The sequence below is a fragment of the Oncorhynchus mykiss genome, chromosome 8 (genome assembly GCF_057628025.1).
Source record: "Oncorhynchus mykiss isolate SJ-2025 chromosome 8, ASM5762802v1, whole genome shotgun sequence".
Lineage (NCBI taxonomy): Eukaryota > Metazoa > Chordata > Actinopteri > Salmoniformes > Salmonidae > Oncorhynchus > Oncorhynchus mykiss.
In genome coordinates, this window is record NC_143029.1 from 46,005,128 (window position 1) to 46,019,543 (window position 14,416).

Sequence of the window (14,416 nt, forward strand, 5' to 3'; positions counted from 1 at the left end):
CACAGTGTTGATGAGATCTTCAGTTTCTTGGCAATTTCTCGCATGGAATAGCTTTAATTTCTCAGAACAAGAATAGACTGACGAGTTTCAGAAAAGTCCTTTGTTTCTGGCCATTTTGAGACTGTATTCGAACCCACAAATGCTAGTTTAAAGAAGTCAATTTTTTTGTTTCTTTAATCAGCACAACAGTTTTCAGCTGTGCTAACATAATTGCAAAAGGGTTTGCTAATGATCAATTAGAATTTTAAAATGATAAACTTGGATTAGCTAACACAACGTGCCATTGGAACACAGGAGTGATGGTTGCTGATATTGGGTCTCTGTACGCCTATGTAGATATTCCATTCAAAGTCAGCCGTTTCCAGCTAAAATAGTCATTTACAACATCAACAGTTTCTATACTGTATTTCTGATCAATTTAATGTTATTTTAATGGACAATAAATGTGCCTTTTCTTTCAAAAACAAGGACATTTCTAAATGACCCCAAACTTTTGAGTGGTAGTGTATTAGGGCCTACAAAAGGGGGACCCTTGGGACGCATGCTGCCCGCAGGCTGCCAGTTGCCCAACCTTGCTTCTGGTGTCTCCACTCTACATCTGCTAGTTAGTGGAGTAACACACTCATACATCTTTTTATTTTCCAAGAGGCCATTTAGTCTGCGACAGCAGGCTAAAAGCTCCCTTCTAAATGACTCTGAGACATTGAGTTACAATCTTTTTCCACTTCCAAGTATTTGTCCGTAAAACACTGAAGCTCTACTATGGCATGGTGGCATCTCAGAAACTTTGAATATCTCAAAATAGAGGCCTTACATACAATATTTTGATCTTTGACTGTTGATGTGCTCCACGAACTCCTGTCACGAGCTCCGATCCCTCCTGCTCCTCAACCTGTTGTTTCGGCCTGTTGTTTCCAAAGTTTTTATTTGTTTTGATTTTATTTTGTTCATAAGTGTTTGTCAACACCCGCTGCCAACTAGCTAGGTTGCAATTGAGTCATATGTCCTTATCCGAATGGCCTGTGCTTCCTGGATCTTGCCTGCCAAAGATGTCGTCTCCACCTGCTTCTCCTCCTCCATCTTGTAGTGAAGTAGACGGAGAACAGCAAGAGGATTGTTTCAATCAGCGCTGGTCCCATGTCACAAGTCGTACAAACCAAAGGCAGTGGCATGCTGCTAAGCGAACTGGAGTGTCTGCAAGATGTTTGAAAGCAGATTGACATAAGAAAATTGAGTCTGCCATAGTTCATGTGGGATTCAACTACATTATGAAGGGCAGCTCAGAACAGCTGAAGATGGATTTACAAGAACTGATTGGGTCTCTGCTTGACACCAACAAATGCCCCATTATATCTGGCCTGTGACCTCCCTAAATTGTGGCATTCAACGTTTCAGCAGACCTTTTACCCTCCATAGCTGGCTACTAGACTATTGCAGCTCTGTGGGTGTAACATTTAATGGCAATTTTGATACCTTCTGGAAACAAAGCTCATATTATAAGGAGGATGGGATCCACCCAAATCATTTGGGTTCCTGGATCCTTTCACCACATTATAAGGCTGCGTTGAGACAATAACTTATCAATGACCCAAGCCCAGCTCAGTTAATCCCTTCCATTGTGTTGCTGAGTTGTCACAATGCTTCAGCAAATGTACATTATCCCAGGGGCGTTGGAAGATGCAATGTAAGTGACCTAATTTATGTACCTCTTACTTCCCTGAATGTCTCTGCTGATCCTATAGCTATTGTGTGCAGTAATCATGTGAACCAGAGTTATACTGTTAGCATTGAGGCGGTGTGCCCTAGTAGGATGTCCACTGTGTGCAGCTCACACTGCACTAACATAAATAACATGAGAATGTCTGCTACATTTCCCAGTAATGCAATGAAAATAATCAGGTATCCCAGAAAAGTGCTAAAAATAGCCCACGTTAACATACAGCTTAAGAAACAAGGTTTTTGAAATCAATAATTTGCTAGTAACAGATGACATTCATATTCTGACAATCTCTGAAATGCACTTAGATAATACCTTTGATGATACAGTGGTAGCAATACATAGTTATACCATCTACAGAAAAGACAGACATGCCAAAGGTGGAGGTGTTGCTGTTTATATTCAAAACCACATTCCTGTAAAGCTTATAGAGGATCTCATGTTAAATTCTGTTGAAGTAATATGGCTACAGATTCATCTGCCTCACCTAAAGCCCATTATTGTGGGAAACTGCTATAAACCAACAAGTACTAACAGTCGCTATCTGGATAGAATTTGCGAAATGCTTGATAATATATGTGAAAGCAACAGAAATGTATATTTTCTGGGTGATTTAAATATTGATTGGCTGTCCACTCAAGAAAAAGCTTCAAACTCTAACTTGTGCCTGCAACCTGGTTCAGGTTATCAGTCACCTACCATGGTAGTTACAAACAGCACAGGAATGAAATCATCAACATTTATTGGTCAGATCTTTACTAATGTTGCAGAAATTTGCTTTAAAGTAGTATCCAAACCCATCGGATGTAGTGATCACATTATAGTAGCCTTATCTAGGAAAACCAAAGTTCCAAAGGCTGGGCCTAATATAGTGTATGAGGTCATACAATAAGTTTTGTAGTGATTATTAAGTTGATGATGTAAAAAAATATTTGCTGGTCTGTAGTGTGTATTGAGGAGCAACCCGACACTGCACTTGACACATTTATGAAATTGCTTATTCCAGTTACTAATAAGCATGCACCCATTAAGAAAATGACTGAAAAACTGTTAAATCCCCATGGAATGATGAGGAATTTAACAATTGTATGGTCAAGAGGGATAAGACAAAAGGAATGGCAAGTCTGGCTGCAGAACCTATTGGCAAAAATACAGGAAATTCAGAAATCATGTGACTAAACTGAATAAAAAGAAGAATCTACACTATGAAACAAAGCATAAAGAATGATAGCAAAAACCTTTGGAGCACCTTAAATGACATTTTGGGTATAAAGGAAAACTCACCTTCATCATTCATTGAATCAGATGGCTCATTCATCACAAAACCGACTGATATTTTAAATTGCTTTAATTATATTTTCATTAGCAAGATTAGCAAACTTAGGCATGAAATGCTAGCAACAAACACTGACACTACATATCCAAGTATAACTGATAAAATTATTAAAGACAATCATTGTATTTTTAAATTCTGTAAAGTACTGTAAGTGTGGAAGATGTGAAACAATTATTGTTCTCTATCAACTATGACAAGCCACCGGGGTCTGACAACTTGGATGGAAAATTACTGAGGATAATAGTGGATGATATTGCCACTCCTAGTTGTCATATCTTCAATTTATGCTTACTAGAAAGTGTGTGCCCTCAGGCCTGGAGGGAAGCAAAAGTCATTCCTCTACCCAAGAATAGTAAAGCCCCCTTTACTGACTCAAATTGCTGACCAATCAGCCTTTTACCAACCCTTAGTAAACTTTTGGAAAAAAGGGTGTTTGACCAGATACAATGCTATTTTACTGTAAAGAAATGGACAACAGACTTTCAGCATACTTATAGGGAAGGACATTCAACAAGCACGGCACTTACACAAATTACTGATAATTGGCTAAGATAAATTGATGATAAAGAGATTGTGGGAGCTGTGTTGTTAGTCTTAAGTGCGGCCTTTGACATTATTGATCATAGTCTGGTGATGGAAAAACATATGTGTCATGGCTTTACACCCCCTGCTATATTGTGGATAAAGAGTTGCATGTCTAACAGAACATAGACGGTGTTCTTTAACTTCTTATGGTATAGGGGACTGTTGCGTGCCACTTGGGGAAAAAAACAGGGAAAATGCAGCGCGGCAAATTTAAAAAATTATATAAAATCAAACTTTCAATTAAAGCTACACTCGTTGTGAATCCAGCCAACATGTCAGATTTTAAAAAGACTTTTCGGCGAAAGCATAAGAAGCTATTATCTGATGACAGCACAATGTCAACAAAGAGAGTAGCATATTTCAACCCTGCAGGCGCTACACAAAACGCTGAAATAAAATATAAAGCATGCATTACCTTTAACGAGCTTATTTTGTTGGCACTCCAATATGTCCCATAAACAACACAATTGGTCCTTTTGTTCAATTAATTCTGTCCATATATATCCAAATGTCCATTTATTTGACGCGTTTGATCCAGAAAAAAACAGCTTCCAAAAAACACAACATCACTACAAAATATTTCAAAAGTTGCCTATAAACTTTGCCAAAATATTTCAAACTACTTTTGTAATACAACTTTAGGTATTTTTAAACGTTAATAATTGATCAAATTGTAGACGGTGCAATCTGTTTTCAATACAGGAAGTAAACAAACCATGCTCCTGTTTACGTCTTGTGCAACTCTCAATAGTGTAACGTTGTTCCTGGATGTGCTTCTTCTTCATTGCACAAATTAATAACCTCAACCAAATTCCAAAGACTGGTGACATCCAGTGGAAGTGGTAGGAACTGAACACAGGTTTCTAAGAAATATCCCATGGCAATGACAATTCAGGGAACAGACAGAGGCAAAAAAAAAAAATACCTGAACAGTTAGTCCTCTGGGTTTTGCCTGCTACATATGTTATACTCACATACATGATTCAAACAGTTTTAGAAACTTCAGAGTGTTTTCTATTCACATCTACTAATAATATACCTATTGTATATTCCTGGCATGAGTAGCAGGAAGTTGAAATTGGGCACGCTATTTATCCAAAAGTGAAAATGCTGCCCCCTATAGAGATTAACTGAAGCCTCTCCAACATAATCCAGGTAGAATCAGGATTTCCCCAGGGCAGCTGTCTAGGCCCCTTACTTTTTCAATCTTTGCTAATGACCCGTCACTGGCCTTGAGTAAATCCAGTGTGTCGATGTATGCAGATGACTCAACACTATACACTTCAGCAACTACAGTTATTGAAATCAATGCAACATTTAACAAAGAGCTGCAGTTAGTTTCAGAATGGGTGACTAGGAATAAGTTAGTCCTAAATATTTGTGTATTGTGTTTGGGACAAATCATTCACTAAACCCAAAACCTCAACTAAATCTTGTAATAAATATTGTGGAAATTGAGAAAGTTGAGGTGACTAAGCTCCTTGGAGTTACCCTGGAGTCTAAAATGTCATGGTCATAACATGTTGATACAATAGTAGCTACGATGGGGAAGTAAGTTTAGCAGGTTCTACAGGTTCTGGTTTTGTGAAAGGTGGACCTCGGAAAATTACAATTGGCTAAGAACAGGGCAATATGGCTAGCCATTAAATGTACACAAAGTGGAAGAGAGATTGACTTCATCACTACTTGTTTTTGTAAGAAGTGTTTACATGCTGAATGCACCGAGGTGTCTGTTTTAAACTACTGTCACACAGCTCGGACACCCATGCATACCCCACAAGACATGCCACCAAAGGTCTCTTCACAATCCCCAAGTCACGAACAGACTATGTGAGGCGCACAGTACTACAAAGAGCCATGGCTACATGGAGCTCTATTCCACATCAGGTAACTGATGCAAGCAGTAGCATGAGATTAATAAACTGATAGAAATACACCTTATGGAACAGCAGGGACTGTGAATAGACACACACACAGGCACAGACACACGTACACATAAGAGAAGCACTCTAAACACACAAACACATGGATGTTGTACTGTAAATATGTGATAGTGGAGTAGTGGCCTGAGTGAACACACTAAATGTACAGGCGCGTTGTAGGGAAGCGCACTGTACTTGGCTTTAACTTGAGCCGACATCCGCATAGTGTTTACTGTGACTGCGATTCCCTGTGAACGTTGGGAACATTACCTACTCTTTTGCTATTTTACAATACGTCTTGGATTGCATTCTGGCTACTCTACTTGAACTATTCTGTAACTTTTTTTCCTAAGTAGAATTATTTTGAAAACGTATTGTTTCCACAGAAACTTCCTTGGGACTAAAGAGACCTCGTTGCTTCTGATGGCTATGTTCCTCCTTGCTGTATTTTACCACGGGCAGCAGGTAAGATGATTTTTGCATATTCACTAATGTAATTATTAAGTTATTAGCTAATCCTATTATAAAGACACATTAGCTGTTATGGGTTTTCAACAGAACCAATTATGCACTATGGGTGTGATAGATGTGAAAAAGTGCTTCCTGGTATATACAGAGTCAGCAGCTGATGAGGAGGACACATTTCTTTTGAGCTCAATCTACTGAATAGCATCCTTTGATCTCTTTGATCACTTGGTCTGCGCTGGTCAGAGACAGATGGGAGATGAGAATAATTCAACGTCCTTTGTACTGTCGCCATATGAAATTGAAAAAAAGAAATGCCCCCATTTGAAGATCTTCAATGTCATTGAGACACTCTTGTCAATGGCTTTCTTTGATTTTAGCGCTTTGTCGGTTTGTTGAGTCAAAAGCGTCTGTTACGTTTTTAGATGCATGGATAAGGCAGAGAGACTAAGTCGTGGGTTCGGAATTGATGCTTTACAGGACAGCTTCTACCTGAAAAACTGGAAGGATTCACATGTAAAGTTATACATATGATCGGTATAGTCTGTGTGCCAAATGAAAAGGAATCTTTGATAATAAAAATAATCACAGTATTTAAAAAAATTATATACTGTATGTGGTTGTATATTTTTATAGAAATAAATCAAATTACCTTTTGTCAAATTCTAGATAAATTCTAGATAAATCAATATGGACAGAATGTAGTCAGATGTACCAGCTTCGTTACTCCACTATAATTAAGGTAGCTGGATATTTATACACAGACCACAGACCAGGGCTTAATAAACCGTTTGACAAAGCCCCTCCTAATAAACTCTTATTAAAAGTTGATTTGTGGAATTTCTTTCCTTCTTATTGCGTTTTAGCCAATAATTTGTGTTGTGAGGAAGATAGCCCTATTTGGTAAAAGACCAAGTCCATATTATGGCAAGAACAGCTCAATTAAGCAAAGACAAACAACAGTCCATCGTTACTTTAAGACATGAAGGTCAGTCAATCCGGAACATTTTAAGAATGTTGAATGTTTCTTCAAGTGCAGTTGCAAAAACCATCAAGCGCTATGATGAAACTGGCTCTCATGAGGACCGTCACAGGAAAGGAAGACCCAGAGTTAACTCTGCTGCAGAGGATAAGTTCATTAGAGTTAACTGAACCTCAGATTGTAGCCCAACTAAATGGTTCACAGAGTTCAAGTAACAGACATATCTCAACATCAACTGTTCAGAGGAGAATCCGGCCTTCATGGTCTATTTGCTGCAAAGAAATCACTACTAAAGGACACCAATAATAATAAGAGACTTGCTTGGGCCAAGAGACACAAGCAATGGACATTAGACCGGTGGAAATCTGTCCTTTTGATCTGATGAGTCCAAATTATACATTTTTGGTGACACTGTCAGTAATTTATTTAGAATTCAAGGCACACTTAACCAACTTGGCTACCACAGCATTCTGCAGCGATACCCCATCCCACCTGGTTTGCGCTTAGTGGGACTATCATTTGTTTTTCAACAGGACAATGACCCAAAACACACCTCCAGGCTGTGTAAGGGCTATTTGACCAAGAAGTAGAGTGATGGAGTGCTGCATCAGATGACCTGGCCTCCACAATCACCCGAGCTCATCCCAATTGAGATGGTTTGGGATGATTTGGAACACAGAGTAAAGGAAAAGCAACCAACAAATGCTCAGCATATGTGGGAACTCCTTCAAGACTGTTGGAAAAGCATTCCAGTTGAAGCTGGTTGAGATAATGCCAAGAGTGTGCAAAGCTGTCCTCAAGGCAAAGGATGGCTACTTTGAAGAATCCAAAATCTAAAATATATTCCGATTTTTTTTGTACACATTTTTGTTTACAACACGATTCTATGTGTGCTATTTCATAGTTTTGATGCCTTCCTTATTATTCTACAATGTAAAAAATAAAGAAAAACCCTCAAATTAGTAGGTGTGTCCAAACTTTTGACTGGCACTGTATATGTTTACATTACTTATTTTATTGATTTCCCACCATTTTGTCAGAAGACAACCATTTTATAAAGTATGAAAATGTTTTCTTTCCAAAAAAAGTGTGTAATCATATCCTCATATTTGTATATGTTTTATGATACTTTTATTGTGTACTAGATCATATGGGTTGAAAATAGTTTTCTTCTCAGACAAACAATTCCAGGTGAAAGCCAAAGGTCATAGCTTTCTAAGGGGGTGGCGGACACACAACTGCATTAATAAAATATTTCCTTCTTGCTATATTGATGACTAACGCCATAGTGAAACATTGCAAAACGTTTGTCAGCTCAACTGTTAAATTAGAATTTTAGAATAGAGGAGAGGCGCTGTGATACAAGGTGTTTTTTTAATCTTTTTTTTATGTTAAACTTCTCTTTTGGCCTTGAGTAACCTCTGATGGCAGAGCATTACACGATGACATGGCTCTATAAAGTACGTAACTGAGCGACGCATTAAATCTGTTTTTAGTTTGGGTACCGTGAAGAAACACCTCAACCCTCAACCAATGAAAGACAGGCATGCATGTTGTTCATGTTAGTTCTGTGTAAGGGAAAGGTGTGCTGCTTTGTTTTCAGCCAGCTGCAGCTTTTCTAGGTCTTTCTTTGCTGCACCTGATCATATTACAGTATGACAGTAAGTAAGATGGGACAAGATCAAACCTGAACAACTAGTACAGTTGATCTTTGTCAAAAATTGCAGAAAATCTTTTTACAACAGACATACCCCTCCCCATCTTCACAACAACTTTGTCAACATTACTTGACCATGATAACTGGCCATCCAATGTTACTCCTAGGAGTTCAGCTTCTCCAACTTGTTCAAGGGTCACTCACTTTATTCACAACTCTAGTTGAGGTGTAGGTCTAAGAGAATGCTTTGTTCCAAGTACATTGCTTTTGGTTTTAGATGTATTTAAGACCCGTTTATTGTTAATTACCCATTCTGATAGTAACTCCTTGCTAAGAGTCTGTGATCTCACTGGCTGTAGTTGCCTATGTGTAAAGTGTGTAATCATCAGCATCATTTTAGGTTCATGTAAGACAAGTGGCAAATTACTTGTAAAAATAGAGAAGAGTAACGGCCCAAAGAAACTGCCCTGAGGGATACAGCACTGTGACAAAGCCTCTAGACAGCTCAGCGTTGTTGCTCTGTATAATGTGGAAGGGCATCTTTGCACCTCGAGCTGCCACTTGCTGCATTGCAGGAGGTACTTCTCCTCTCATTGCCATCAAATCATAAGCACCTGTGTGAATTATAATATGTTTGGCCCCATTTCATTTGTTGCTTGACAGACTTTTCATGGCACTTGCTGTTTCGGCACTATAGCTGTCTGACTAACATGCCAGGGAATAGCAATTTCTCATAAAATGAAGGCCATAGAGTGCTCTGCCTGTGTGCTGCTGTTGTGGGATGTAGTGTCTGGAGTGATGTTCTTTGGGTGGAGTGGGGTGGAGACCACAGGTGGCCTTTTGTTGTATTCCTGCCATGGCACCTGCTGGCGCTGGTGCTCTGGGGCTGTGATGTGAGGATGTTGGGGAGGTGCTGGTGTGGGAGGATGAGTTGTTCTGGGTCTGGTTACTGACCTCTTGTGTGAGTTCCTGAGGTTCACTTTGAGAAGAAGTTTTACTGCTGATGAGGGGATGTGAGGGTTGTAGTAGGTTCCAGTTGTTCTCTTAGAGTGTGGATGATGGTGTCTCTGTATTGTAGCAATTCTGTGACTGCTGACAACTTCCTTTGTAGCTCCTCCCTGATGTCAGCTACCTCTCTCCTCATGATGCTCTCGACCATTGCCAGTTTCTCTCTCAGCTCTTCCTTATCCTGCCTCCGAACTGTCGCCCCATTATTAATCTCATTCACCTCTACTTCCAAAGGCTTGGGACAGATGGGATAGGTTGTATCTCTCCATGTCTGCTAGGTTGACTTAGTTAGATATGAGGGTGGGGGGACTTTTAGAATTAACTGATTTCCTATCAGGTCTGTCAACTGATTGAAGTGTATCAGAGTGCCATTCTCTTTCAATGTGTCTGCTAGCTCTTTCAGTGATGGAAACTCATGTATATAGAGGACAAGTTCAGCTTCTAGGCCTTGAATCATTACGGTGCCATTGTTGTAGGTCTCAATGGTGCAGAGTCAAGATGTCGACCATTCCTCTCTTTCTAACATGCCCAGTGCCTACATGAGGCAGAATACTGCAGTGTGCTCAGTGTAGAAGAGCGGGTCAGAGATTGCATTATTTTCTCCAATTAGGGTATGATCAGCAAACAATGTATCTGGATTTTCCCTCAGCAGCTTTTTATTTTATTGTATTTATGAAATGTGTTTAGGGTGTAGATCAGCTTTAATATTGAAGATAGATTGTGGCTTCTATCAATGTAATTATCTGCACATTTTCAATCCCCTATATATATATATATATGTGTGTGTGTGTGTGTGTGTGTGTGTGTATGTGTGTGTGTGTGTGTGTGTGTGTGTGTGTGTATATATATATATACACACACACACACACACACACATACATATATATATATATATATATATATATATATATATACACACACACACATATATATGTATGTATACAGTGCCTTGCGAAAGTATTCGGCCCCCTTGAACTTTGCGACCTTTTGCCACATTTCAGGCTTCAAACATAAAGAAATAAAACTGTATTTTTTTGTGAAGAATCAACAACAATCATGAAGTGGAACGAGATTTATTGGATATTTCAAACTTTTTTAACAAATCAAAAACTGAAAAATTGGGCGTGCAAAATTATTCAGCCCCCTTAAGTTAATACTTTGTAGCGCCACCTTTTGCTGCGATTACAGCTGTAAGTCGCTTGGGGTATGTCTCTATCAGTTTTGCACATCGAGAGACTGAAATGTTTTCCCATTCCTCCTTGCAAAACAGCTCGAGCTCAGTGAGGTTGGATGGAGAGCATTTGTGAACAGCAGTTTTCAGTTCTTTCCACAGATTCTCGATTGGATTCAGGTCTGGACTTTGACTTGGCCATTCTAACACCTGGATATGTTTATTTTTGAACCATTCCATTGTAGATTTTGCTTTATGTTTTGGATCATTGTCTTGTTGGAAGACAAATCTCCGTCCCAGTCTCAGGTCTTTTGCAGACTCCATCAGGTTTTCTTCCAGAATGGTCCTGTATTTGGCTCCGTCCATCTTCCCATCAATTTTAACCATCTTCCCTGTCCCTGCTGAAGAAAAGCAGGCCCAAACCATGATGCTGCCACCGCCATGTTTGACAGTGGGGATGGTGTGTTCAGCTGTGTTGCTTTTACGCCAAACATAACGTTTTGCATTGTTGCCAAAAAGTTCAATTTTGGTTTCATCTGACCAGAGCACCTTCTTCCACATGTTTGGTGTGTCTCCCAGGTGGCTTGTGGCAAACTTTAAACGACACTTTTTATGGACATCTTTAAGAAATGGCTTTCTTCTTGCCACTCTTCCATAAAGGCCAGATTTGTGCAATATACGACTGATTGTTGTCCTATGGACAGAGTCTCCCACCTCAGCTGTAGATCTCTGCAGTTCATCCAGAGTGATCATGGGCCTCTTGGCTGCATCTCTGATCAGTCTTCTCCTTGTATGAGCTGAAAGTTTAGAGGGACGGCCAGGTCTTGGTAGATTTGCAGTGGTCTGATACTCCTTCAATTTCAATATTATCGCTTGCACAGTGCTCCTTGGGATGTTTAAAGCTTGGGAAATCTTTTTGTATCCAAATCCGGCTTTAAACTTCTTCACAACAGTATCTCGGACCTGCCTGGTGTGTTCCTTGTTCTTCATGATGCTCTCTGCACTTTTAACGGACCTCTGAGACTATCACAGTGCAGGTGCATTTATACGGAGACTTGATTACACACAGGTGGATTGTATTTATCATCATTAGTCATTTAGGTCAACATTGGATCATTCAGAGATCCTCACTTAACTTCTGGAGAGAGTTTGCTGCACTGAAAGTAAAGGGGCTGAATAATTTTGCACGCCCAATTTTTCAGTTTTTGATTTGTTAAAAAAGTTTGAAATATCCAATAAATGTCGTTCCACTTCATGATTGTGTCACACTTGTTGTTGATTCTTCACAAAAAAATACAGTTTTATATCTTTATGTTTGAAGCCTGAAATGTGGCAAAAGGTCGCAAAGTTCAAGGGTGCCGAATACTTTCGCAAGGCACTATAAATGTTGCCAACAAAACAAGAAACGACTGTGAAGCTTAACAGGGCTATAGTGCCACTAACAAAGATAACTACCCACTCTGAAAGGAGGGAAAAAGGGCTATCTAAGTATGATTCCCAATCAGAGACAACGATAGACAGCTGTCCCTGATTGAGAACCATACCCTGCCAAAACATAGAAACACAAATCATAGAAATAAAGGACATAGAATGACCACCCAAATTACACCCTGACCAAACCAAATAGAGACATAAAAAGGCTCTCTAAGGTCAGGGCGTGACACAATTGGTTGGGCGCCCGTAAAACTGCTGCCATTTCTTCCTGCGCCAACAAAATTATAACAACTCTTTTATAAAATAAAATCAGTATTTTCCTTCATATCTTAGTAGGTATGGGTTCTGTTCTAGTTTTGTCGTCGTCTTTTATCATTTTCTTCACCAACGGTCCTAATGTAAAAGTCCATCCTTTTCTCAACGTCTCTCTCCCTCTTTTTTTCCATAAGGCCTCCCTTTAACCAGGTCCACTCTCCCATTGGCTACAGCTTAACAAGCGACCCTATTGGTCAAAACCTAAACTTAAAAGTAAACCAAACTATTCACATTAAATAAATATTTATTCAAAAAGAAGTGCATTAACATTACAATTTTGGAGCAATTCAATCACCTTTTAAATATAATACCAATTAATTATAACAAATAAACTCTGATTGGTTTTAACGAGAATAAACTCAATACCTAGTTCAAACAAGGGTATTACACTAGAATTAGAAAATTAGGGTGCAGAAATGTTATGCTCTTAGTGTAACCATTATTTAACTAGGCAAGTCAGTTAAGAACAAATTCTTCTTTACAAGGACAGCCTACTCCTTCCTCCCTGTCGGGGAATTGAACCCCGGTCTCCCACGTGCCCGCACGACACGGCATTCTTTAGCTAAATATCAAATCAAATTTATTTATATAGCCCTTCGTACATCAGCTGATATCTCAAAGTGCTGTACAGAAACCCAGCCTAAAACCCCAAACAGCATGCAATGCAGGTGTAGAAGCACGGTACTGTAGAAGCACTGTACTGCCAACAGTCACGTTGTACAGCTCCATATTATCCATACCATCCTAACAGAAACCCAAAGGGTTTTTCAATTTTCTTGGAATAGAAACACCATAATATTAATCTGATTAATTAAGCAAGTACCAGTCAAAATTTTGGACACACCTACTCATTCCAGGATTTTTCTTTATTTTTACCATTTTCTACATTGTAGAATAATATTGAGGACATCACAACTATGAAATAACATATATGGAATCAGTTAAGAACAAATTCTTATTTACTTTGACAGCGTACTCCTTTTTCCCCTTCGGGGAATCGAACCCCTGTCCCCTGTGCGCCTGCGTTCTCTAGTATAGACATGTTCTGCTCTCCTTTAAGTAAGGAATTAGGCACTTTCCATGCTTACTACAGTATGTATTGTTGGCTATGTTTACTTTATCAGACTGCACAGTGTCCTAATAAACAAATGCAGGTGGCTTATATATTCAAAAGCCTTTAAATGCTTTATTATCCAAATGTAAAAGCATATACTGTACAGTACTGTATTTCTTCATCAGCATATTTATGCTTTCGTTAATAAAATAACGATAAAATACTATTTCAATATACAGATGTTGTATACAAATCTAACTTTCTTTAAATCACACATGTGATTTAAAGAAAGCCAACGTGTCAGATTTTAAAAAGGCTTTTCGGCGAAAGCATCAGAAGCTGTTATCTGATGATAGCCCAATAGTTAACAAAGAGGGTAGCATATTTCAACCCTGCAGGCGCTACACAAAGTGCATAAATAAAATATAAAACATGCATTACCTTTGACGAGCTTCTTTTGTTGGCACTCCAATATGTCCCATAAACATCACAATTGGTCCTTTTGTTCGATTAATTCCATCCATATATATCCAATTGTCCATTTATTTGACGCGTTTGATCCAGAAAAAAACATCTTCCAAAAAATGCAACGTCACTACAAAATATTTAAAAAGTTGCCTATAAACTTTGCCAAAATATTTCAAACTACTTTTGTAATACAACTTTAGGTATTTTTAAAACTTTAATAATCGATCAAATTGTAGACGGGTCTATCTGTGTTCAATACAGGAAGATGACAAACCATGCTACTTTTCACGTCTTGCACAACT

The 14,416-nt window shown here is 38.8% G+C and overlaps 1 protein-coding gene across 2 annotated transcripts in view; it reads left to right on the forward strand.

Annotated features, from left to right (window-relative positions):
• adcy8 (adenylate cyclase 8 (brain)) overlaps window positions 1-14,416 on the forward strand; it is a 258,557-nt gene that overhangs the window by 228,133 nt on the left and 16,008 nt on the right. For both annotated transcript variants that reach the window (XM_021612605.3, XM_021612604.3), the window contains one exon: window positions 5,947-6,025. In XM_021612605.3, coding sequence (XP_021468280.2) covers window positions 5,947-6,025 — 79 coding nt within the window. The remainder of the gene's footprint in view (window positions 1-5,946; window positions 6,026-14,416) is intronic.